This window comes from Nanorana parkeri, unplaced genomic scaffold (assembly GCF_000935625.1).
Source record: "Nanorana parkeri isolate BGI_ZX_2015 unplaced genomic scaffold, ASM93562v1 scaffold193, whole genome shotgun sequence".
In the NCBI taxonomy this organism is placed as follows: Eukaryota; Metazoa; Chordata; class Amphibia; order Anura; family Dicroglossidae; genus Nanorana; species Nanorana parkeri.
Window position 1 is genome coordinate 1,202,873 of NW_017306461.1, and position 24,698 is coordinate 1,227,570.

Genomic DNA, 24,698 nt, shown 5'->3' on the forward strand with positions numbered 1-24,698 from the left:
CCTTGGGAAAACAGTAACGATTAAGTAAAGTTTGCTCAATCATTTTGATTAACATCCGTTGTGAAGTGATTTCTTCTTATTTCCTGTTGCCTGTCCAAGACAGGAAGTGAAGCTTAGATTCTAAGGTGTAACTCATCCGCTGTGCAGTTCCATTGAGCGTTTATTTAGGAAAAGACTGAAATGAAAAAGCTACTGCTGCGCTTCCTTTTTAGAAACACAGAATTCTTTATAAAACCAGTTATATAGAGGAACCTTCTAACAAATGTTGTTATCTAAAATGAGGATTTAATATTAAATTAAAAATGATATACAGCATCAGTTTAAAAACGTAATAAATTATAAAATTGACCCAACACCATTATAGCTTCCACGTCGGCTGTCCCATTTAATTATATCAATAGCCAGACATAGATAAATCACTGGAACGGGTGATGCTTATGTTAAAGTAGACCGAGCATCATATTTTTCCATGATAAGTGCATGCATGCTAAGTGTAAGACATATAGGTATTTATTACCTCTCACAGGGATCATGGTACTCCCCCTGACAATGCCTTCCTCTGCTTTTCTTTTCGGGAGATGTGCATTTCATGGCTGATATTACAAATGTCTGACACAGATGAGCCCCTGCTGCAGCCTCTTACCTACAATGCTCCAGTGTGATCCCCGGGGAGGGGAGGAGACTGCGGAAATGCTTCCTACTGCCTGCAGCAGACTACAGCAGAATAATGACATCATCTTAGCCTAGGCAAGGTCACTAGACTGAAGCCAAAGGACTACTTTTTAATGATAAAAGTTTCAGCTATTTGGAGAACGCTGCTCCTCCTTAGATAGAGTACAGTGAGTGAGTATTGTCCCCCTAGGACAGGAAGTGTGTTACTGGCAGGATCACCAGGAGAAAATAAAGGAATATACTCTAATGCATCCACCACATCTGAAGGCTGCTCAGCTACAATACATTACATCTTTCTTCTTGGGTTTAGTTCTACATACACTGCCAACCTAATAACCAGGATCATCCCTACAATGAGGTAGCATGAGGGGGTTCCCTCAGATGGCATCTCACTGGGGGGCAGCCAGGTGGCGGTGGTGGGGATGGCTAGGGGTAGCCGGGTGGCAGTGGTGGGGAGGGCAAGGGGGCAGCGGGGTGGCAGTGGTGGGGAGGGCAAGGGGGCAGCGGGGTGGCAGTGGTGGGGAGGGCAAGGGGGCAGCGGGGTGGCAGTGGTGGGGAGGGCAAGGGGGCAGCGGGGTGGCAGTGGTGGGGAGGGCAAGGGGGCAGCGGGGTGGCAGTGGTGGGGATGGCAAGGGGGCAGCCGGGTGGCACTGGTGGGGATGGCAAGGAGGCAGCTGGGTGGTGGGGATGGCAAGGGGGCAGCCAGGTGGTGGGGATGGCAAGGGGGCAGCCACAATGTCCCAGGTTGCTAAGAGCAACCTCTGACACTATGTGCATTGCTGCTCAGCTCACTGACATCATCAGTTGCCAGGAGCTGAGCAGACGCTCTGGCTTGCATCCCATCTAGCACCTGGCAACCAGTGATGTTAGTGAGCTGTGCAGGACGCCGGACAGAGCCGCCGACAGCGCAGTTGAGCGCACGCCTTCCCCCCTCCAGCACTGACCATTCCTTGACAGCACCCAACCCCCTAAAGTCCCGTGCTATGAGAGTGTTTCAGGTCATTAGAGACTGCACAGAGCCTACTATTATCAGATGGACCCTGCCTGGGAGACTTGCAATGAGATAAGGGGATCAATGTGTGTTAATATATTAGAGATTGTATATACATTAACCCGCTTTGATAAGATTATTTGCATCAAGCTGATCTCTTTCACATTTCTAGAAAACATTAGGCCATGGTTGATTCCTCTTTAAGCATGTGAGCCGGAGTAACCCTTAATTAGTGAATTGGATCACATTATATAAATCTGGCATGAGTTGGAAAAACAGGTTCTTCAGCTGCGGCAGCTGGCAACGCAAGCAGGGTAGGACGGGATTAAATGCAATTAACCAGACTGGCATGACAGTGATATATGTTTATGCGTTACAGCTGAATGCCAGGCAAGCTGCTATACACACAATTAAAATACTTATTTGGAAATGGTTTTACAGGCTAATAATTTGTAATTATGTAAATAATCTTATGATGTAGGTAACCTGCCAGACAGTACAGCCAGCTGCTTGACCTCCAGTGCAAAAGCAGCAGCATTTGTGGTCAGGGACAACCCCCCTCCCCCCCCCTTCAGGCTGACTGGATAGTAAAAGAAGCAATAGTTTATCACTCAGTCTGCTCTATCCTACTGTCAGCATGTTCCCTATCAGCACCTGATTGGCTCCCAGTGTTGACTTCCTCTCTGTGAGAGGGCTGCTGTGTAGGGGATGTCAGAACTATTGAGGCTAAAGAATTGGACAATAAGGCCTATACATTTTTTTCTACACATTATAAGATGGCAATCTGAAAGCCATTTTGTAATACTAACAGATCTAAATGGAACTTAAGTTATGAGTTCCGGACAAAAATTTTCAGAAATGTTTCTTGGAAACTTATCCCACATCGTAAATCGTGAGAAAATCATTAAAATGATACAAAACAGCCAGGAAGTTATACTTCTCCGGTTATGGTTGGTGAGAAGTGTCATCTACGAGATATGGACTGGCCTTGAGCTAGGCTGTGTTAGAATCACACATATTGTCTAACAATGGACAACAAGGTCTTTGATTAATGTCTTTTCATGAATGAGAAAAAGAAAAATAACAAGCACGTTATAAAGTTGTCTTAGATACAATTATTATTGAACTAACCATATTAGCAATCATTTCAATTGTATTATTAGTATGGCATGATGCATTAACATACTTAATGGTATACTGATTTTTTAAAATATATATTCTTATAATATTCAACCTATATTCATTATATATTGTGTGGTTATACATATTAGCATATATAATCAATTTGATGTGTTTATGTTTTAAGTACAAATTAGGTTGGGTATAATGTTATATCAGTTGACGATTTTAAGGTAACCAATGTGTCGGCAAATTGCATCTCAATCTTATGTTGAAGTTTTAAAGAAAGGTCCAAGAGTGATTTCTAATCCAACATTGCCCTCTTCCGGTAGTCACAGGGATCGTGTTAGAAAGTCCCGCCCTTCTGGCATCATAATTAAAAGTAAAAGATAAGCAAACCAAACCAGGCCCACATTTTGGGGTGATAAAAAGTTAGGAGAAGAATATACGGCATTATTCTTAGGGGGTCGGATGATTCTTCTTCTTGATACTGAATTCTTCTTCTTCATACTGGATTATTCTTTATACGAGAGTTTCTTCTTCATACGGGAGATCTATATACACACGAGAGGTGGAGATCTGAAGCTGATTGAAGGGCTGTCTAAGGGAACCGGCACAAAGCTGAAATCTTTCAGACAAAAAGATCTAACATTTTTGGTAAAGTATCATTTCTATTTATCTGCAGGCAATTGATAGCCATATACATCTGACTAAACCATTTGGTCCTAGTAGCATCAAGATTTGAATATAGATCACTCTAACTGCAGTACGACCGGTCTCTTTTCCAATCTTGAGAGGGAAATACACATATATGTATATCTCTCTGAAACTGATTTCAGTTTCTAGTCTATGGTGCGGTTGTGGTGTATACTTAAAAATTAAAAATAATTTAGTGGAAGTTTGTTTTAGCCTTAAATAGAAACTTGGCTAAGAGCCAATTCTGTGCATGATATATCTTGTGCAGTATACATTTTGAGCTGTTGAATATCTGTTGTCTGAGAGAGATCACGTGTCAAATCTGTACATTGTGTTGTTACATTCTGCTGAGCTAATGATAAGCTACTAATTGCATTCCAGGAGTTACTGAGTTTTGTTTCATTTATATTTGAAATAATATCCTGTGGTTTTATTTTTCTCATTATCTGTGTTGATCAATATTATTGAAACTTTGATCCAATTGATTTCTTGTGTATCACCAATTATCGTTTGATTATCATTTTTGCACTGATTCTTAGTTAATAAATATATACATTTTTGCACAGCTATTGCATTCATTTTTGTCTTCAGGTTAGCCCAAATATATGAACTTGAGTTATTATTTTTGTTGATTTGTGAAAATAAGTTGGGAATCTCCTTAATTCCAGATCCTGGCCTATTTTCATAAATAGAGAACTGTTTATTTTATCAGAGTAAACATTCTGACAGGGACTATAGTAGGCTGCTATCTAGGCAAATCCATCTGTTTACAATAGATCCATTTACAAATATATTTAAAATAAACCTGACCTCTTAGCAACAGTGCCGGAGTCCAGCTTTCCTGTCTTTACATGTTTTTTGTGTCCCTGTGGCTGTACATGGGGTCTCTACTTCTACCCAAGTCCAGATTAAACCTCAATATAAAGTCAATGATTCCACCAGCAAAATGCCTAATCATTTGTGTGTAACTGCAGGGCGGAAAATGTCCTGTCCACAGCTGATTGGGCCGGCACTGACAGTGTCCTACCAGGTTTAGACAAACTCAAGTTCAGACTGAGCCTGAGCTCATCCCTACTCTTTGGTCAGGGCTCTGGTGGCCATTTTTGACAAACATGCTTTTGATTGAGATGCAGCACTTTCCTTATTTGCTACTCAACACAAACCCCTGTATTGAAATTTTAATGGGTCTCAAAATTTGTTCCTGGTGGGCAGAGGTGGGAACTTGCCGGAAATGACACGGCAATTTGGGAATTTGTGATCTGTATGATGGGTCAATAACGAAACATTTACATTGATCGAATAGTATTCATACAGTGACAGTGACTGACACCGCACCTGGCTCCCACCTACTTCACGTATCTGCCTGTAGGTGGCCTTTCCAGTGACACTTACAGTGCCTGTAGGGGGCAATGTCACTGGGTTGGTGTGTGCACTTTGCTCCCACCTATCCACCATTCCATTGACACTGGAAATGCATCTGGCTCCCACCTACGGGCACTGTTATTGTCAGAGTCAATGGAATAGTGTATAGGTTAGATCTAGGTGCACTGTCAGTGTCAAGGAATGGGGGATAGGTCGGAACCAGGTGCCTTGTCAGTGTCAATGCAATGGCAGCTAGGTGGGAGCCAGGTGAACTGTCAGTGTCAATGGAATGGTGGATAGGTTGGATCCAGGTGCCCTGTTATTGTCAATGGAATGGGGGATAAGTTGGATCCAGATGCACTGTTATTGCCAATAGAATGGTGGAAAGGTTGGATCCAGGTGCCCTGTCATTGTCAATGGAATGGGGGATAGGTTGATCCAGGTGCACTGTTATTGTCAATGGAATGGTAGACAGGGGGGAATCCGGTGCACTGCCAGTGTCACTGAATTGGTGGATAGGTGAGAATCAGGTGCACTGTCAATGTCATTGGAATGGTGGATAGGTTGGAGCCAGGTGCACTGCTATTGTCAATGGAAAGAGGGATAGGTTGGATCCAGTTGCCCTGTTATTGTCAATGGAATGGGGATTAGGTTGATCCAGGTGCACTGTTATTGTCAATGGAATGGTGGACAGGGGAGAATCAGGTGCACTGACAGTGTCAATGGAATGATGGATGGGGGGGAGCCTGATGCTCTGTCAGTGTCACTGGAATAGTGTACACACAGTGCACCCACATATCCACCATTCTGTAGACTCCAGGCCTATCCTTTAAGCCTCTTCCACTTTTAAAAAAATAACTATTTGGAGAAATTTCTAAAAGTTCCCAGGTACGCTGGTGGGCATAGTGTCCACATTAACCTATCCCTACAAATAAAAATAAATGGTGTTTCCCTATCAATACAAACAGGGATTTTCCTACACAGGTGATACAGGATGCTAAGACGCTCTGCAAACCATGGAATCCAACAACATGAACTTATGAAATGAGATTAAACCTGAACTTTTTCTTTTTCCTTGCACCAGGCTGTTTTCTTGTAACACTCGAGTTCAAAGTGCACAGCAGGTATGACACCTCTGGGTGTGTATGTTGTTTTGTTTTTTTTTACAAGCAGTCGAATTCTGGCTTTCACCCAGACAACTGGCCAACCAGTTCCTCGTTCAGTTTCAGGTTACAACAAGGTGATCATATCATATGGTAAGGAGGCGGTAATCACAGCAGGTTATAAAGCCAGCCGAGAATTCAGTTTCGCAAAACTCATCTCTTCCTTTATTAAGCCTGTGACTGAGAGATAGCTACAAGGTGAGACCCAATCGATGGAGTACCCACCAGGCCTGGTACCAGGAATTGGCTTATGTTTTTACCCAAATTGTTATAAAGATAATTGTTAAAAGATTTCCTGAAGTCACACTGAGGCAGCGACTGTACATTGGATTTGTAAGTTCAGGGGTTAGAAAGGATGCAAAATAATACAATGTTACAATGGTAGATACCTACTGTACCTAGTGACCTATCTATCTATCTATCTATCTATCTATCTATCTATCTATCTATCTATCTATCTATCTATCTCTCTATTCATCTTCCATTAGTCAATCTGTAATCTATGAATCTGTCCATTTCTTTATCTATTGTTATCATCTTTTGACCTACTACTGCCTGTCATCTGTTAATTTGTCTATTGTACAATCTGTATCCTTTTATTTATCTATATTCTATTGATATGTTTGGTTTTGTGTCTATCTATCTATCTATCTATCTATCTATCTATCTATCTATCTATCGGGTGTAGTAGAGTTGTGTGTTGATCTACAGGTCCGGTACAGATCTGCAGGGTGTAGTAGAGTTGTGTATTGATATACAGGTCCGGTACAGATTTGCATGGTGTAGTAGAGTTGTGTATTGATATACTGGTCCGATACAGAACTACGTGTTGTAGTAGAGTTGTATATTGATATACAGGCCCAGTACAGATCTGCATGTTGTAGTAGTGTTGTGTATTTATATACAGGTGCGGTATAGATTTGCATTTTGTAGTAGAGTTGTGTATTGATATACAGGTCCAGTACAGATTTGCATGGTGTAGTAGAGTTGTGTATTGATATACAGGTCAGTTACAGATCTGCATGTTGTAGTTGAGTTGTGTATTGATATACAGGTCCAGTACAGATTTGCATGGTGTAGTAGAGTTGCGTATTGATATACAGGTCCAGTAGTAGATTTGTTTATTGATATACAGATCCGGTACAGATCTACATGGTCTAGTAGAGTTGTGTAATGATATACAAGTCCGACACAGATCTACATGTTGTAGTAGAGTTGTGTATTGATATAGAGGGCCAGTACAGATCTGCATGGTGTAGTAGAGTTGTGTTATGATATGTATGGGTCCGACCCAGATTTGCATGTTGTAGTAGAGTTGTGTATTTATATACAGGTCCAGTATAGATTTGCATGTTGTAGTAGAGTTGTGTACTGATATACAGGTCCAGTATAGATTTGCATGGTGTAGTAGAGTTGTGTTATGATATGTATAGGTCCGACACAGATTTGCATGTTGTAGTAGAGTTGTGTATTTATATACAGGTCCAGTATAGATTTGCATGGTGTAGTAGAGTTGTGTATTTATATACAGGTCCAGTATAGATTTGCATGGTGTAGTAGAGTTGTGAATTGATATTCAGATCCAATATATATTTCTTTGCATAGTATAGTAGCGTTGTGTATGGATATACAGGTCCTGTATAGATTTGCATAGTATAGTAGCCTTGTGTATGGATATACAGGTCCGATACAGATCTGCATGGTGTAGTAGAGTTGTGAATTGATATTCAGATGCAGTATATATTTCTTTGCATAGTATAGTAGCGTTGTGTATGGATATACAGGTCCAGTACAGATCTGCATGTTGTAGTAGAGTTGTGTATTGATATACAGGTCAGGTACAGATCTGCATGTTGTAGTAGAGTTGTGGTTGTATTAAAATTAATTATGCCCTATATGGTTAAACTTCGCACCCTAGTATACACTGCGGCCACTGGAGCAACAGAGCTTGATATCTGATCCATAGCACCTGCAGTGGTTGTGTCGTAGTGTGTGCTGTGTAATTGGAGACTAGGTCTACTCTCTATGCAGGAATGTGGATATAGGTTGTTAAACATAATCTTCTGAGTGGAATTTTACAGTGTGGATGTACCTGTAGATGTGTCATCTGTAGCTCTAGCTCTAGTTGTTCAGTATCTTTACTATTACGTATTGATGTTTACTCTTTGTAAAGCCGCCTAACGCCCATCAGAGATACTCTCTCATTGGTACTGTACGTAGAGTCCTAAATTCAGACACAGTGTAAGATTTCCATTGGACATATCCCACTCAGAGTGTATTGTTTAATACAGTAAAGTGAACCTGTCATGATGAGAATTCTGATATTGCCATTGCTGGCCTCCTTCTGAAAATTCCCGTTGTTCTTATGCTGATCCTTTGGCTTCAATACTTTCTGAGCTACCTACCTGGAGCAATTGTACAGGTCAGGTAAGTCAGAACAGACCTTGATACCTGATCTTGGTCAGTGACCCAACTTTTTAAAGGCAAAGGAACAGCATAGCCAACCAGCATATTTACATATAGAGGATAGCCATGGCATTCCAGACCTGTCCTCAGTCTTCTGGTCAATTGACACCCAGCATCACTCAACCCAGAAGACCGCATGCATTCACTGTGCAGTGGAGCACAACATTGAGGGCCATCCAGCTTGCAGAAAAGGTGACTGTGACCAGTCTAAAGACTTCAGAAACGGGGGAGTATTTTTAAAAAAATTGCATAAAATACAGCCTAGGGAACATTCATGGGGATAGGGGGGCAGTGGGGGAACTGTGGACAGTGGGGAAGCTGGACATTCTGTCACCCAGGGCAAAGGCTCAGCCCCCCCTCACCCCCCCAAGGGAGAAGAAGTTCTTCAACCACACATCTGATGGCACCCATCCTAAAGTGGCAGCAGGGGGGGGGGGGGCCCCCCCCCCCCCCCCCCAGCCCCTCCCTAGCTTCGGCCCTGACTGTGGAGATCGGAGTTGGGCTTAAAATTATAATTACCCTTGGAGAAAAATGGAGTACATCTTTAAGGGCAGGCTGCTGAAGCTAGCCAAAGTAATGCTGATAATGGGTAATGCTAATATGTTCAATATAATTATCCTCCTGGCACTGTTCATAGAAATAATAGTGCAGGCTCAAAAAAATTATTTGAAAGATGAATTAATAATATAAGCAAGTTTTTGCAGCGAGTTCACAGATTAGTCAGTTACATATAGTTACCTAGTATAGTTACCCAGGGCTGGAGTTATTAAAGGGATAGAGACTATTTACTTAGCAAGGTGAATGTTCCCTATATAAAAAAAGGTGTGTTCTCTTCATTAAGCCAGCTTTGTTTTGTTTTTTTAGCTGTCTTGCATATGATTGCATATCCCAAATCCTTATTCACCAACATTGGTGTTGACTCTAAAGGAGTAGAGACTGTTCATTCAGCAAAACAAAATTTATTAAATAGGGTGAACCTGTGTTCACTATGAATACACAATCTTTTGCAAGGAAAATGGATTTAAAAAAAAAAGATTTTTGCTATGGCATAATTTGGCATTTAAGTGTATTTTAAAGTTCACTCTATTACTATCATTCACTTAGCACCATATGAACATTTACTTTGCAAAGTAAACAGCCTCTACTCCTTTACTAAATCAACCTCATTGTCACCGATTAAGCTGGCTAGACATCACTAGAATTTCCTTAGAAAAAAATTGTTCGTTCCATTTTCTCATAGTTGATGGGGTTACATCCACTATTCATTTTGACTGTAAAAAAAAAAGAGAAACGGCAAAAGGATGTATTATAAATCTCTGATGGCATTATGAAAAGTTCTGAAGATATTTTCCGTATGAAAGTTCGATCAAAAATATACCAGCGTATGGTCAGCATTAGTCTGGGTGCTGACTGCAAAAACAAAACAAAACCCTGCTATGAAAAAAATAGATAGATAGATAGATAGATAGATAGATAGATAGACAGACAGATAGATAGATAGATAGATAGATAGATAGATAGATAGATAGATAGATAGATAGATAGATAGATAGATTAGGTTTATCGGTATTGAGTACGAGTACTAATATTCATATTTCAGTATTTTCCTCTGATTGGCAGTGCCGTAGGGGAACATGGAGCCGGCTTCCCGGCCAATCAGGAAGCCGGGCGGCTGGCAATGTCCCAGCTTCCTGATTCGCCGGGAAGCTGCCTCCATGCTCTTTAGCCGGCTCAATGCTGATTAGCTAGGAATCCGGCTTCCCGGCCAATCAGGATTGAACCAGCCAAATTACATGGAGCAGGCTTCCCAGCCAATTAGGAAGCCGGGCAGTGGGTAATGACTCGCTGCCCGGCTTCCTGATTGGCCGGGAAGCTGGCTCCATGTTTCCCTACAGCACTGCCGGTCAGAGGAAATCTTCCTCTGACCAGAAGTTCCCATATCGGAGCATTTGGGCTAGTACGAGTACTCACCCAAATACCCAGTATTGGCACAGATACCGATACAAGCATCCCATATATATATATCTATATAGATCTATATAGATCTATATAGATATATATACAGTGTCTCTCCCGATACAATATTTGTTATTCATTCCCATAATATTGGTTCTTGTGACTCAGCTAATGAGGGGCAAAGTCTATGCATTGCATTATAGGTTGTTGCATAGTTCTGACGGTGAAAAGTTTGTGATTTTCAAACTTTGCAAATCCTTGAAGTTCTCTGCAGATGCTGTGCAATATGTAATCATTGTTACTCAGCTATGAGTTTCAGACTATTTGTAGTCAGATAGATAAATCCTCATTCAGTTTTGTTAATTATTACACTTTGCAAATTGCACTTTGCCTTCTAGCAATCTTGTGTCCTGTCTATAGATCTTCACATATGTAAATATACCTAACAAACAGTAAATGAGCTTTAAGACAAACCCTCACTGACCTCTGTAGCTGCAGGAAGTGTGGAGCAGTTCAGGATGAGCAGAGCTGCTGAGAGAAGGACTTAGATGACTTCAGTATTTCTACTATGGAGTTTGAGGATAAATTGCTCCACAGTGCCTGTAGCTACAGAGGTCAGTGGGTGCTTGTTTGAAAGCTCATTTAGAGCTTGTTAAGAATATGTAAATCTTGTACAATCAAATTGTTGGGTGTATGGCCATCTTAGAATCCATGTACATCGGCATGAAAGCCATGGAGCCCGGTTTCTTGTTCCTGCCTTTTACATTGACAGCTGTTTTTGGTGCAGTAAACTCTATAAATGGGTGGGCACAATAACAGGAAGATCTAGAAATACTTACAGGGATTAGGGCCGACACTCACCTTTAGAACAGCTTCAATCCCTTCCAGAATGCTGTCATACAAGTCCTGAGCTGTGTGTACCATTCTTTAAGAAGAAAAGCCTTCCCTTGTTTGAGGGATGACAGAGGTGGGGCCCCTGATCTTCCATTTTAAGTGAATGTAAAGGCAAAACTTGTTTTTTTTATGTTTTGGATAGAATGGGGGCAAAGGTGAGACCCTCTGTCTGTCAAATGCTAGGGAGAGTCACCCCTCTGTTTTGTCCTGGTGACCCCAGACAGAGAGTAAAGGGAAATCCAAAAGGTTGTCATCAGAGCAAGAGGTGAAGGAATACCATCCAATGGGGACCAAGGTTCCAGTGACAACTAAGATGGGAATTCCCTTCACTTTAACAAGATTTTCCCTCATTTCCTTTTGAGTCTCCTGGACAGAAAGTGAAGGGAATCCTACCCAAACAGCAAAAAATAGGAGGGTTTTACCTTTCATTACAACATCCAAAGCTAATAAAATTGGCCATGCATACAGTTTAAGGAAGCAATACAGGCAGTTCAAAAATAAATCTAAAGCCAAGACTTTGTCTTATGTTTTTGTATTTTTTTTTTCCGTTGAATGATTAAAACCCTCAATAGAGTTTTATTGCTGTGTCCCCGTTGGGTAGATTCACCCTCTTTATTTGACCTGGTGACCATTGTCACTGTCAACGGAAATCCAAAAAGTTACAGTTGTCACCAGCTCAGGAGGTGACGGGAAATCTACTGGGGACAACCATGACAGTAAGGTTCCTTCTTACATTGTAGAGACTTCCATTTACTGTCTTCAGGGCAGGAAGTGAAGATACATTTTCTCAGTGGGATGAGAAGAAATAACAGGGGTTTTAACCAAGCCCTACTCTTTACAAAATTTGAAAAAAGAATTGCATTTAGATACATGTTAAAGCAGTACCCTAATTATTTGTCTCTCAGGCTCTAGTAATCGCCCTGTACAGCAGGGGAACAGAGAGGGGAAAGGGCAGCACTATAAGCCAATCAGGCTGTATTTTATTGCAGAGTGCTGTCATCCTAACACAGACAGGTTGCTAACAAGAGGAAAGAGCACATGGTTGCAACACAGCGCATGTTAACGCACATCAAAGATGTGAATGGGCCCCTAGGTTTTCATGTGATTACTTGGGCTAGAATGTGATATTGGAGGCAGTATGGGAACCATTTTATGTGCAAACGTTTTTCATGTGCAGACCAACAAGCAAGAAAAAGGAGAGATCTCTCTCTATAAAGAGCCTTCTAACTGCTTTAGAGCACTACAATTCACTGAAGTGCATTTTCCACAAAATTTTGGGATTGGATAAAGAGTTGTGCCAATATCGTGCAACATAAAAATTTGCAACTGCCGCCATTTTATTCTACAGCGTCTTGGCTTTTAGAAAATATATAATGTTTTGGGGGTTTTAAGTAACCCTCAGGCCTAAAATGTGGATTACATCACGTGTGATCAAAATTAAGAAGAAAAAAAAACGCGCGTTCGTGATGATGTCCCAGCTGGTGACCCTTGGCAGCCGCACCGGGTGACACCTGCACTCGGGACACCTCTGGGCGTAAGGCCAGCTTCAGGCTCCATTCACACAGGAGCCGCTCTAAATAGAAAAGAAAATCCACAAAATAGTACAAGTGCGATATTATAGCGGATTCTGCATGTTCGCGACAATATAATATCCGCAAACGAGCGGAATCCGTGCAAATTAAAAATTTTAGCGTTTTCGTCCTGCACGGTCTTTCGCACGGAAAACCACGCGAGAAAAGCAAATGCTATATGTGAATAGAGCCTTAAGGGGTTATTCACAAAGTAGCCAAAGGATCCAGCTGTAGCTTCGGCTGATCCTTCGGCTCTTTCCGGCCACCAGAGCCCTTTCGTTTCAGTCGAACCGAAGGGCTGCTGTACGGGCTATTCACTATAGCCCTACAGCAGCTGAAGGCGGCCGAGCGGCTCAGCCAAGCCGAAGGCATATGCTTCAGCTCAACTAAGCCGAAGTGACACCCGATGGGCCGACCGAAGCCCCGCAAAGGGCAGCTGGGCGGAGCCAGCCATTATCTCACGGCTGGCTCCACCCAGTTATAATGACAGATCCGCGTCCCCAAATGACCTGGGGACGCTGATCTGTCATTAAATAATAACAACCATGTGGAGCCGGTCGTGATGTGACGGCTGGCTCCGCCCAGTTGTTATTCATTGGCTGGGACTCTAGCAGGTGCCAGCCAATAGGAAACAGTTGGGCGGAGCTAGTTCTCACTGCTAGCTCTGCCCAATTGTTTTTTTTTCCTTTTTTTAAAAATCTTTCTTTTTTAAAATGTAATATTTATTCACATTTAAAAAAATATTTTTTCAACTTTTTTTTACTATTTGCTATTCTGCTCAGTACCACGGAGGTACTGAGCAGAATAGCCCAGCCGAATGCCGCTCGTCGGCATTCGGCTGTTCACACACTGCCGTTCGGGCCCTATGTAAATAGGGGTGAATGGCAGGGAGCAAGCTGCCAGAGCTTCGGCTCAGCCGATCCAGATGTTGGATCAGCTGAGTCAAAGTCCTTCTGCACTTCGGCTCAGCCGTAAAATCAGCTGTACTGAGCCGTAGTAAATAGCCGAAAATTGTTCGCTCACTTCACTTCAGCTCGGTTATTCACTCGACTGCCTTCGGCAGCTTTGTCACTAACCCCCTTAGTCTTTTTGAAACTGTGTCAGTTGTCTCGGATATCAAAGTCCTAACTGACACATCAACTTTATAGCTACCAATCGGTTTGCTATGACTCATTTATGATGGATCAATGATCAGTGAGTGCGACTAGGCAAAGGTTTTACTGCACACCAAGTACAAGGCAAGAGAACGTGTACTGGAGCGTTGACTCCGGGGGTTCCACACCCATGTTCATGGGGTAAACAAGTTTAAATGCACATCAGACGGAACTTTTCATACATAGGACTTGTGCATTCTTCGTTGCTAATTTAAGACAACTGCTTTTGATCCCCCATCTGCATTAGACTGAATGTCAGCATATTTGCGGAATCTGGATAGTCCGGTTCCATGAAATGTGAAGGTTTTTTTTTTTTCTTTCGTTGCTCTTTAAATCTAAAGCCAGCTGTGACAGTCCCGGGGCTGAAAAGAGTTAAGTGAAATTGTTCACAAACAGGTGTATTTAAAGACACACATTCAGGTGCCAACCTTGCGTCTAGTGCCGATTGTTTTGATAAGAAAAAAAAAATCAAAACAAAAACATTGCGAACGAAACCTTTGACCTGTCTAACTTTGTTACTTTTACAAACAAGGTACACTGAGACAAAGCGGGCTTCAACCCGGTGCTTGCACTGCAGCTTTTTATGGCAATGCTCTAGAAAGGTCGACTATAAGTAAATCATTTACAAAAGCTCCTCACTGCAGGCCGTGGGGTTGATTTACTAAAGACAAATAGGCTGTTCACTTTGCAAGGGAATTTTGCACATTGCAGGGGAGGTTTCCCTTAGTTTAGTGAATGTGGTGAAATTTCACTTTGCAAAGAATACCCCAATCATGTGCAAGGAAAATAAAACGGTATTTGCCTGCAGATGATTGGCTGATGAAAGACAGCAGAGCTTCATCTCATTCCCTAAACTTCCCCTACAAAGTACAAATTCCCATGCAAAGAGAACAGCCTGTTTGCCTTTAGTAAATCATCCCCAGTGTATATATAATCTTGAAAGTAGATTGAAACCCATTTACCAAAGTCTCGTATAATCTTTAAGGACTGCCTGACAACATGTGAAGCCGGCTTCCAAGCCAATCAGGAAGCCGGGAGGCGGGTCATAACCCACAGCCCGGCTTTCTAATTGGAAAGGAAGTTGGCTCTATGCTCCCACTCTATGCACTGCTGGTCAGAGGGAGGGAAGTTCCGGTATCGGAGGTCAGTATCGGAGCACTCGTACTCGCCCAAATGCTCGGTATTGGCACTGATATTAGTCTCGGTGTCAGTGCATCCCTATTGAAAACAATAGAAGTACCTTCCCTGCCCTCCAGCAAAGCAAACAGTCATATCACTATTGACTCACCATTGCAGTACCTGCCAAGACTTTGGCCTTTGTTCAGAGAAGAGACAGATAGGATCATTATGGTGCACTGCGGACAGTCCAGAGTCAACACATTGCGACGCAGGCTTTATTGACTTCAAGCCTGCCTCTCAATTTCCCTGTAAATCTGCAATAGTGATGCACACCCCCCAACCTTCTGAGGTGAAAAAGAGGGACACCTTTCAGCACAATGTATTTAGACAATGGACACCCCTGCCATGCCTCCAGTTATGTGAACCATTGAGAATTTATATGCCAGAAATGATTAGTTAAAGCCAGAATTGTTTTTTCCACCATTACTTTTCCTTTATATTGGCTTTTCAAAGTAGCAAACAAGATACTTAAGAGATAAGAAGAAGGTTTTGGTGCTGAATACTACTTATGGCAGTCAAATAGAACATTTTATAGATATCTGTACATCAGACCACAAAGAGGGAGCTCTAAGGAGGAAAGAGGGATTTAGTTCCAAATGAGGGAGAGTTAGGAGGTATGCATTAGTGATGCAGCCCTTCACACCCACTGCATTGGCCATCATTACCCAATTCAGTCCCAACACAAGACATGTCAAGAGAAAGCCACAGTGGAATGTCTTCTTTGGAATATAGTTGGGCGATTTGTGCTGAAATATAATATCTCTGTGGAGTTTTTGTTTTTGCAGCATTTGAATGATTCTATTTGACCCGTCTTATGCTATCTTTCTACAGATGAAGCTGCTGCTGGCTCTGATTTGTATCTTGATGTATATGGAATGCCAAGGACAACGCCACCATAGATGCAAAGACCCCTCTGAGGAACATCTGAGGACCAAGCTCCTGAGACAGGCACCGGATTCCCTGCTTCTCACCAGGCAAGACAATCCACCTGACATTAAAATGAAGAAGTGCCCATCCAGCATCAATGTCTCCTCCGAGCTGATGCAGGACAGAAGTATTTCTCCCTGGTCCTACAGGTAAGACAATCCTGTCTTCTAAAGTCTTTCTGGGGTACATTCTTCTCAAAGTACACAATGCTTGGGGACATTGACTAATACATTACCTACAGCTTTTTTTTTTTGCAGTATAACGCAATGCACGTCATGTGTTGTGCTGCATTGCAGTGCGTTGGGGTGGCATTAAAAGTAAATGGCACTGCAACCCACCAACTCACAATGCCACAAAGGCATAGGGTCTATTCACTAAAGGGTGAAGAGTTTGGAGAAGGCAGGAGAAGTGAACAATCAAGGACAACATAGCTAAACTGGAAAGTGAGCTGAATTGGAGAATTGTTCCAAATCAGCTATTTTGGCCTAGATTGTTCACTTCTCCTGCCTTCTCCACACTTTTCGCCCTTTTGTGAATAGACCCTATAGTGTGAAAGGATCCATAGATGTAAAAACAAGGCTCAATGCGGGGAATTTATCAAAACTGGAGCAGACAAAAGCTGGAGCAGCTGTGCATGGCAACCAATCAGCTTCTCTCTTTCATTTTCAAATCTTAACTGAACAGACTGAAGAGAGAAGCTGATTGGTTGCCATATGTAACAGCTCCATATTTTGTCTGCTTCAATTTAGAGAAATTCCACCCAATGCGTAGGCAATCTCCATGCGTATATAGTTTTGGACCACACATCTACTTTCATTTCACAGTTTACAGTCCAAAAAGTATGGATTGCTCTTATCTTTTACTGTTACTTGGGACAAAATAAACTCACCTACCTTTCCTTTTTAGAATCAACGAAAATGTGGACAGATATCCCCCAAAGATCGTTGAGGCCTACTGTTTGTGCAGAGGTTGCGTTTCATCCAAAGCCAACTCGATGATCAGCGTGCCATTCTACAAAGAGGTGCCAGTCCTGTACAAAACGTCCAAGTGCAAGAAGTCAAGATTCATCTACAAATTACGAAACATTAGAGTCGCTCAGTTCTGCATCTGTCGATTTCCCTAAACGTCTTCAGGCTTTGATTGTCAATGATCACGGGTGAATTCACTATGATTTTTTATCTGGGGTTTCTGTTCTTCAAGAATAATTACAGAGCCAACACCTTTGTCCATGTGGTGAACACAATCCATGTTTAATGGATTGACCTTCTCCAAGTTATGCTTGTTTTTTAAGGTAACTCACCCAAACCAAATAATAATGAACATTGAATGACATACATTCAGTTGGTGTAGCACTGTCTTGGTGTGAAAAAGGTGTATGGATAAGTGACGCGACCATTACACTTTCTGCATTGATACAGTTTTATGTAACAAAAACTATTTTCCACAACTCAAAATATTCCTATTGGATTTAGAAATGTAACACCCATGGAAAGGAAATAAAGGACTTTCCATCGAAAAAACCAAGCCATCACCCCAAAGACTGCAAATTGACTAAGTAAAGAGCTCAAATGCAATTAAAATAAATAAAGTCTACAAGGTTAGGATAGTAAATGTATCAATATCCTGGAAGTACTTCCGGTTCACTGTGTCTAGATAAGGTGTTTGCGTTTTTTTAAACCTTTTTTTGTACATGGTATTATTGTATGAAGTAGGTTTTGTTACTTTTTTATAAGTTGGGTGTCTCTTTTATCAGAGTTATGAAGCTGAACATACATTTTTTTAAATTACCAACTGTATACTTAGCATTCTTAACAGACTTTTGGCACTTACTTTTTCTTCATTGACTGAATCTAGCCCTTAAAGATAATAAGGCCATATGGACAAACCGGATTGTTGTAATATACAGTATATGTACGGTTCTGCTCTATGAAGTTGCATGTTTGCATTTTTGTATGCTTTGTAATATAGAGTTTTTATGTTTTATTAATAAAATGAAGGATAACTAGATGTTGGTGCAATGAGTTGGTAACTGTGCCTGTTGTTGGTGTCCTGTTTTTGACCACGAGTAGTCTATTAGTAGTACCAGCTGTTTTCTCCTGTGGTTTTGACTCTTCCAGAATGTAACTGATGATACACAGAATAATGATCTTCAAATAATGGTTTTTTTTGGTTGGTGTGGCAGGGGTCAATCAGCCATTTGGTAGTGTGGCATGGAGATCCTTTCCCTGCCATTTGTGATGATAGCTGTGGTTCTGCTGTCACTTATCATAAAAAACATGAGAAATACAACATTTTTGTGCCTGCTCCCTCTAATACATCTCCTGTATACGGATTTCAGGCCATCAGATAAAATCATTCTGTGCATCAGCAATCAGTTCTTATGTCACACTCTCTCTGACTTCCTCAACCCACTACTGGGTTGACAGTGCCTGGCCAGTGGCCACCCTCACAACTGTAATGATAGTGGAGGACATTGCATGGGCATTAATAGATACTGAAATATCTATAGCAGGGAATAGAACAGTACACAGGTCTATGTGAGTGAGCATCTTGGAAATCAAGGCCCTAAGGGTTGGACATATCTGAAGCTCAGTGGAGGTGACATTAGATATGGTCTCTGAACCCTTCAGGCAATAGAAGACTCCATGAAAGGATTAGGAATACCCTGATTCACATAGAAATGATAGGAGCATGGATGTGACCAAAGTGCTAGATTAACATCAACAAGTAACTTTTCTGTATTGGGGTGAATGAGCATGTAAGAGAAAAGCCCGAATGAACAACAATACCCTTGAGAAGGTAGGTTGTTGTCTTTGAATGCACTTAAAGGCTTGCTTTTCCGTTTTGAAGAAAGTTAAGCTCTAAGCCACTGACTCAAGAAACAAGATGGAACCCTATTTTTCTCATCCTAAAATTGAAACATACTGAGGGGAATTTATCAAAACTGGAGCAGCTGTGCATGGCAACTAATCAGCTTCTCTTTTCAGTTTGCTCAGTTGAGATTTGAAAATGAAACAGAGAAGCTGATTGGTTGCCATGCACAGCTGCTCCAGTTTTTGTCTGCTCCAGTTTTGATAAATTCCCCCCTCTGGATCTGTATTGGTTGGAATTCCATTTAAAATGTAAAAAGTTAAACATAATAAGATGAATTAAAATTAAAACAAGTAAAACATTTTTTTTTAAAGTGATACAAAAGTTACAAAAATAAGAAAAAATAAAAACAAAAAGAAAACCAACCCTGCCACCCCCACCACCTGGTTGTCATTTTTCATTGGGGGGAGGTTTGGCGGGCAGGGGGGCGCATTGTGGAACTCGCCCGTGGGGCAGCAGACACAGTCAATCCGGTCCTGCCTGTATCCACATCTGACCTCACCTTACCTTGTATGTACACACAGATATTTTAATGATCTATGACTATAGCTAAAAGATTTGTATAGGTACAGCGCAAAAAATAACCTTGAATCTCCTTCTCCACCTTAATAAGAATGTCTCAGCTTTTTTTTTTTGCCTTGTTCTTAAAGCAAGAAACCGCTTTTATTATAGCGGTTTCTCATAGGAGATTGAATTCTGTAGTCCAGCAGGCAAGACTCATAACGCTTGCTAGGATTTTTAGTTTAGCAAAGGCGTTGTATTGAGGTTTGTCCTTTACAGAGTAGAAGCAAATGGTGACAAGGTATGATATGTTAGGCTAGCCATACGCTAGAATTTCGTTTGACCGCCCTTATGAAATTCTGAAAAATGAAACGTCAGAGAATTCAATGATGCCATCACTGAGTCAACTAATTTTGTTCAAAAATTTCATCCAGACCGGCTACGTATGGAATTCCAGACATATTAAACAAGTTTCTTTTATTGCTTATGAAATCAGCAAAATAATCATGTAAAGCAAATTGTATTTAAATAGTATATTGCATGTACTATTATATTTATGTATACAGTTCATCAGCCTGGGGGTGTAATAGCTATAGTAACACACTCTAATTTTTAGTTGGACCACCTTTAGCTGTGATTACGGCACACATCCACCGTGGCATCATTTTGTATGCAATGTCACAACACTTATTTCCATCCATTGCATTAATTTTTCACCAAGATCTTGTAGTGATGATGGGAGAGTCAAAGCACTTTGTAAAGTCTTCTCCAGCACATCCCAAAGATTCTCAATGGGGTTAAGGTCTGGACTCTGTGGTGCCAATCCATGTGAGAAAATGATGTCTCATGCTCCCTGAATTATTCTTTCACAATCTGAGCCGGAAAAATCCTGGCATTGTCATCTCGGTATATGTCCAATGTGCCATCAGGGGAGAAAAAAAATCAATTGGTGGAAAAGCCTGGTCATTCAGTAAATTTAGGTAGGCAGCTGACCTCATTTTTGGGGGCATAACTTTACAATCTAGATCTGACTAACTAAAACTACTCTAGATGTCTGAAATCTAGGTGGTGACTTTTTTTGGCCAGGCAGTCTCTACACACAATATGTACAGTATATATATATATATATTAAAATCTACTTTGTACACCAATTGAGAAAACCTTTGAGTTGTTCTTTCAGCTACCCCTATACCATAATAATCGTTAAAACAGACAAATGTTAGTGATCTTGAGAGCGCTAATTCTGGATGAAACCTTTTCTAGCACATGCGCATTATAAGTACGATTTTTTTCCCCAGCTGAGGACCGCATTAACAGTTAGAATTTCATTAGTTTGGATAATAATCAAGAGAAATCTTCCAACCTGAGCCTTCTATTTGTCTTGTCAGGGGGGTAGAAAACGATCATCGATTTGTCCCCATTAACATTTACAATATCGAACAAACGTTCAGAAAATGTTACTAAATTTTACTAGTGTATTGCCAGTTTTAAGCTCTGTAATTATGTTGAAATGAGGCCTTCAATGGTCCAGCAAAGATATACAGCATTATTCATATAGCTTTTATATTTAAAAGCATTGAAGAGATCTTGAATCAGCTTGGGAAGAATAATAACAGTTAAAATGCATTTAAAGCCAAAAACAAAAATTTAATTTATTGCAGCTGAACAACCTGAACATGCTGCGGCTACATATGTTGTTTTTTGTACAGGATTTTTTCCCCTTTATTTTCATCTGGTGATCCTGCTACTAACACGTGTCTTGACCTAAGGTGACACCGCTCACTCACTGTACTGTATATATGAAGCACCGTAGGAATATCTCCTGATTTTGACCTACAAACATTTTCCCTTCTCCTCATCTCCATAACATTTTAGTTCACAAAAGAATACTGGACAGACTAATAAACATTATAACTGGTAACATGTTTGAGATTTCTGTTGAGTGCATAGAAAGTTCGAAGGATACTGGAATGCCTTCAAATTCTAGCTGTATTTTCCTGTACTTGCAGAAAATGTCCTTAACCTAAAAAAAAAAACAAATGCATTTACCATGCATAAGGACTGGTAAGCTGAAATGTACCGTATATACTCGAGTATAGGCCGTCCCGAATATACCTAATTTTACCACAAAAAACTGGGAAAAAGTATTGACCCGAATATAAGCCGAGGGTGGGAAATGAGGCAGCTACTGGTAGATAGATACCAATAAAATTACATGAATATTTATTTAAAAGAAAAACAATAACCTAGCTAAGATCCCCCCAAATCTCCCCTCACTTACTGTGATTCACTGTGCCGGAGCAGGGACGAGTCAGCGGCGCGCTGGTCCAGTGGGAGGAGCTCCAGGTGGGGTTGTAATTATCGGGCAGGCACCTCTAAGTCAGCTAAATTAGGACCCGGAGACTGCCAGATGACCCCGCTCGGAGCGCCGCCCACCGGAGCAGCAGTGACGCGACGCTCGGCGAGGTAAGTAAGAAGACACCTGACGCTGACTCGAGTATAAGCCGAGGGGGGTATATACGGTATTACATTTTTCTTCTTGGGTTTAGCTACACTTTAATTAAAATGTCATCCCCACCTTGGCTCTTGTTACCTTTTGCTCATCTGGTACTACCCGTTTTCCCCATTTCATAGGTTTTACATAGAGTGCTGAACATTCTGTGGGTGGTTTCTTGCTCTGTGGCTTTTAATGGGCGTTATTTATATGTTAAGAAGCAATGACTGATTATTTAGCTGGTATATTTCTTGATGTAATAGGGTGTGGTGTCCTACGAGCAGCCTGCGTGCTTTGTTATAGGTTATAATATACATATCACTAGGAAAGACTTCATTGTCTGATGAAATAACACAAGATGGGCAACCCTGTGATAGCTGAGGAGTGCGTGTGACTGGCTGACTGCCTTTAAAGATTATATCCTCAAAAACCAGTACATAATTATATACTCAAGAGTTCGTCATATTTGAGGATGAATGGATGGATGCGCAGATAAGATCCAGTTGAGCAAAGCCACCCCTGAATGACGAAGGCCCTTTGTACAATGGGTGACCATTTGATCATGTGATCATTTCCATAAAAGCCATTCCTAGAATGTGTCATTGGAGAGAACATGATGTTTGCTTTATGTGCAGACCTTGGCTGATGGATTCATCAAGTTACGTCCCTCTGTTAAAAACCCCAATGAACACACGGGCTTAAACAGGGATTTATATTGCCACTGCAGCCCTTTCGTAATCATACCAAAAATGAACAGTTACCAAAAATAATACCCCAAAATAACATACAAATAAATAATATGAATGACTGTTGGATCCGAGAAGGGGTCTTTTGGTTCCCATCAGCCAAAACAAGGCCTCTACTAAAACTGCTCCCATGTCTCCATCTGCACCCCAACCAGTTCAAGGGCAGTTACTGCTTCCCAAGTTCCAAGGGGCCAGGCCCCCAACAACTACCGACACCAACAGGAGGGGGATGCACGTTATCAGCTGATGGCCTCCCATTTTGTAACCGACTCACATTTCTAGACCCCAAAGACCCCCTAGCCAACCAAGCTGCCAGGACATAAACAACCATTCCAAATGCAAAAAAAAATTAGGGAAGGGTGGGCGAGACAACCTGCTTTCTTCATCAACTTTCCGGAAAGAACGCCCATCAGTCCTTGCAATCCCATCCCATGCGACTCCTCCCCGACACCTGACTCCAACCTCCAATCAAGTAAGATCAACTAATTCCCATTTTATTTAACCCCTTCTCTAGGGACTATTCCTTCCCCCAGTCATGCAGCTCCTCCACTCATTTCTCCGGGTCTGTCTTTGTTTCAACTGTACAGGCCACCAGATGAGATAAGAGAGTTGGTTTTATGGTTCTTGAACTCTAGTGAGTCTTCACCTCCTCTCGACATCCCCCTTACCCCATGGCACCTTCCTCTTGTTGAATTTAGACACAAATGTCCAGAGGTAGGAAGGAGAAAACTTGGAATCAGTTAATGTAGTTTGTATACTTACCCTGGCCCCTAGTGCCCAACCTGTAGCCCAGGGACGTCATACAGCCATTTGACGCTTACTGTGTGGTCTGCTTTGGTGCCTACTTCCAAAAATAGTTTAAAAATATAGCTGCAAGCAGCAATAAAGGTGGCCAAGCAGTAGAGCCGGTCATAGCACATGAGAAGACATTGTAGTTAGTGAGAGAAAAAAAAAGGACATGATTTTATGAATTATAAAAAAAAATCAAATTCAAAATGGCCGCCGTCCTTGGTGACCTTTGGAAGCCATATTGTATTTGGCATTTATGATGTTATTAACAATAATAACACTATCTAAACACCATTGGTTTGCAGCGGCCATTTTAATTGTGGGATCGGGCCTATTTCTACAACCGTGGCAGAAGAGGTCACCCTGGACATATCTGCAAAGTTTGGAGTTATTCCGATAAATGGTTTCAGAGTTTAAGTTGTTGACAGAATATTGCACAATCCAAAATGGCCACCAAACCATGTGACCAATAGAGCTATAATGAGCACATGTGGCAACAGAGCAAAGCATAAGCTCACAGAGCAAGTTGTACATCTGTAGCTTTAGCGGTTCTGGAGATGCAGGTTTCTGAATAGTTCACAAAAATCGTCACAAAAACCAAGATGGCTGCCACATCATGTGACCTATGACCTTTATATTATAATAAGCTCTGCAGAGCACAGGGCTGTACTACTGTGCAAAGTTTCATGAGTTTTTGACTTACAGAGCACTTGTTACAGGTATTTGAAAAAGCGGCGTAATAATAATAATAATAAAAATAATAATAATCAGCACAATAACAAGAGGTGTCCTTGCAACTGCGTTGCTTGGCCACCTAATAAAATCATTTCTTACCTTCCAGATGTGTCTGTGTAGCCGGCCTTTGGAGATTCTCTCTCATTTTCAAAGTAAGAGGAAACTCTGTCTCTGTCCACATAGAAAGACTAGGGCATGCAATGCGTCAAAGTCCTTAAGGTATTTAACCCTTTACTAGGACCAATCTAGTTTACAACTGATAATGAGATCCAGGCCCGGCGCTACCGCAAGGCAAGGCAAGCGGCCGCCTGAGGGCGCTGCAGGGTGAGGGCGGAAAAAACAGGGCATTTTGACAAGTACTTGTACTTGTCAAAATCCCCCGATGCTTGCTCAGCGACTGCCAGATGATCCA

The 24,698-nt window shown here is 41.5% G+C and overlaps 1 protein-coding gene across 1 annotated transcript; it reads left to right on the forward strand.

Moving 5' to 3' along the window:
- Window positions 1-6,142: 6,142 nt before the first annotated feature.
- On the forward strand, window positions 6,143-17,443 carry LOC108786127 (interleukin-17D-like). The gene is made up of 3 exons (XM_018555355.1): window positions 6,143-6,201; window positions 16,055-16,299; window positions 17,057-17,443. Exons 2-3 carry the CDS (start codon window positions 16,055-16,057, stop codon window positions 17,271-17,273), a joined length of 462 nt encoding a protein of 153 aa, XP_018410857.1. The 5' UTR covers window positions 6,143-6,201; the 3' UTR covers window positions 17,274-17,443.
- The last annotated feature ends 7,255 nt before the right edge of the window (window positions 17,444-24,698 follow it).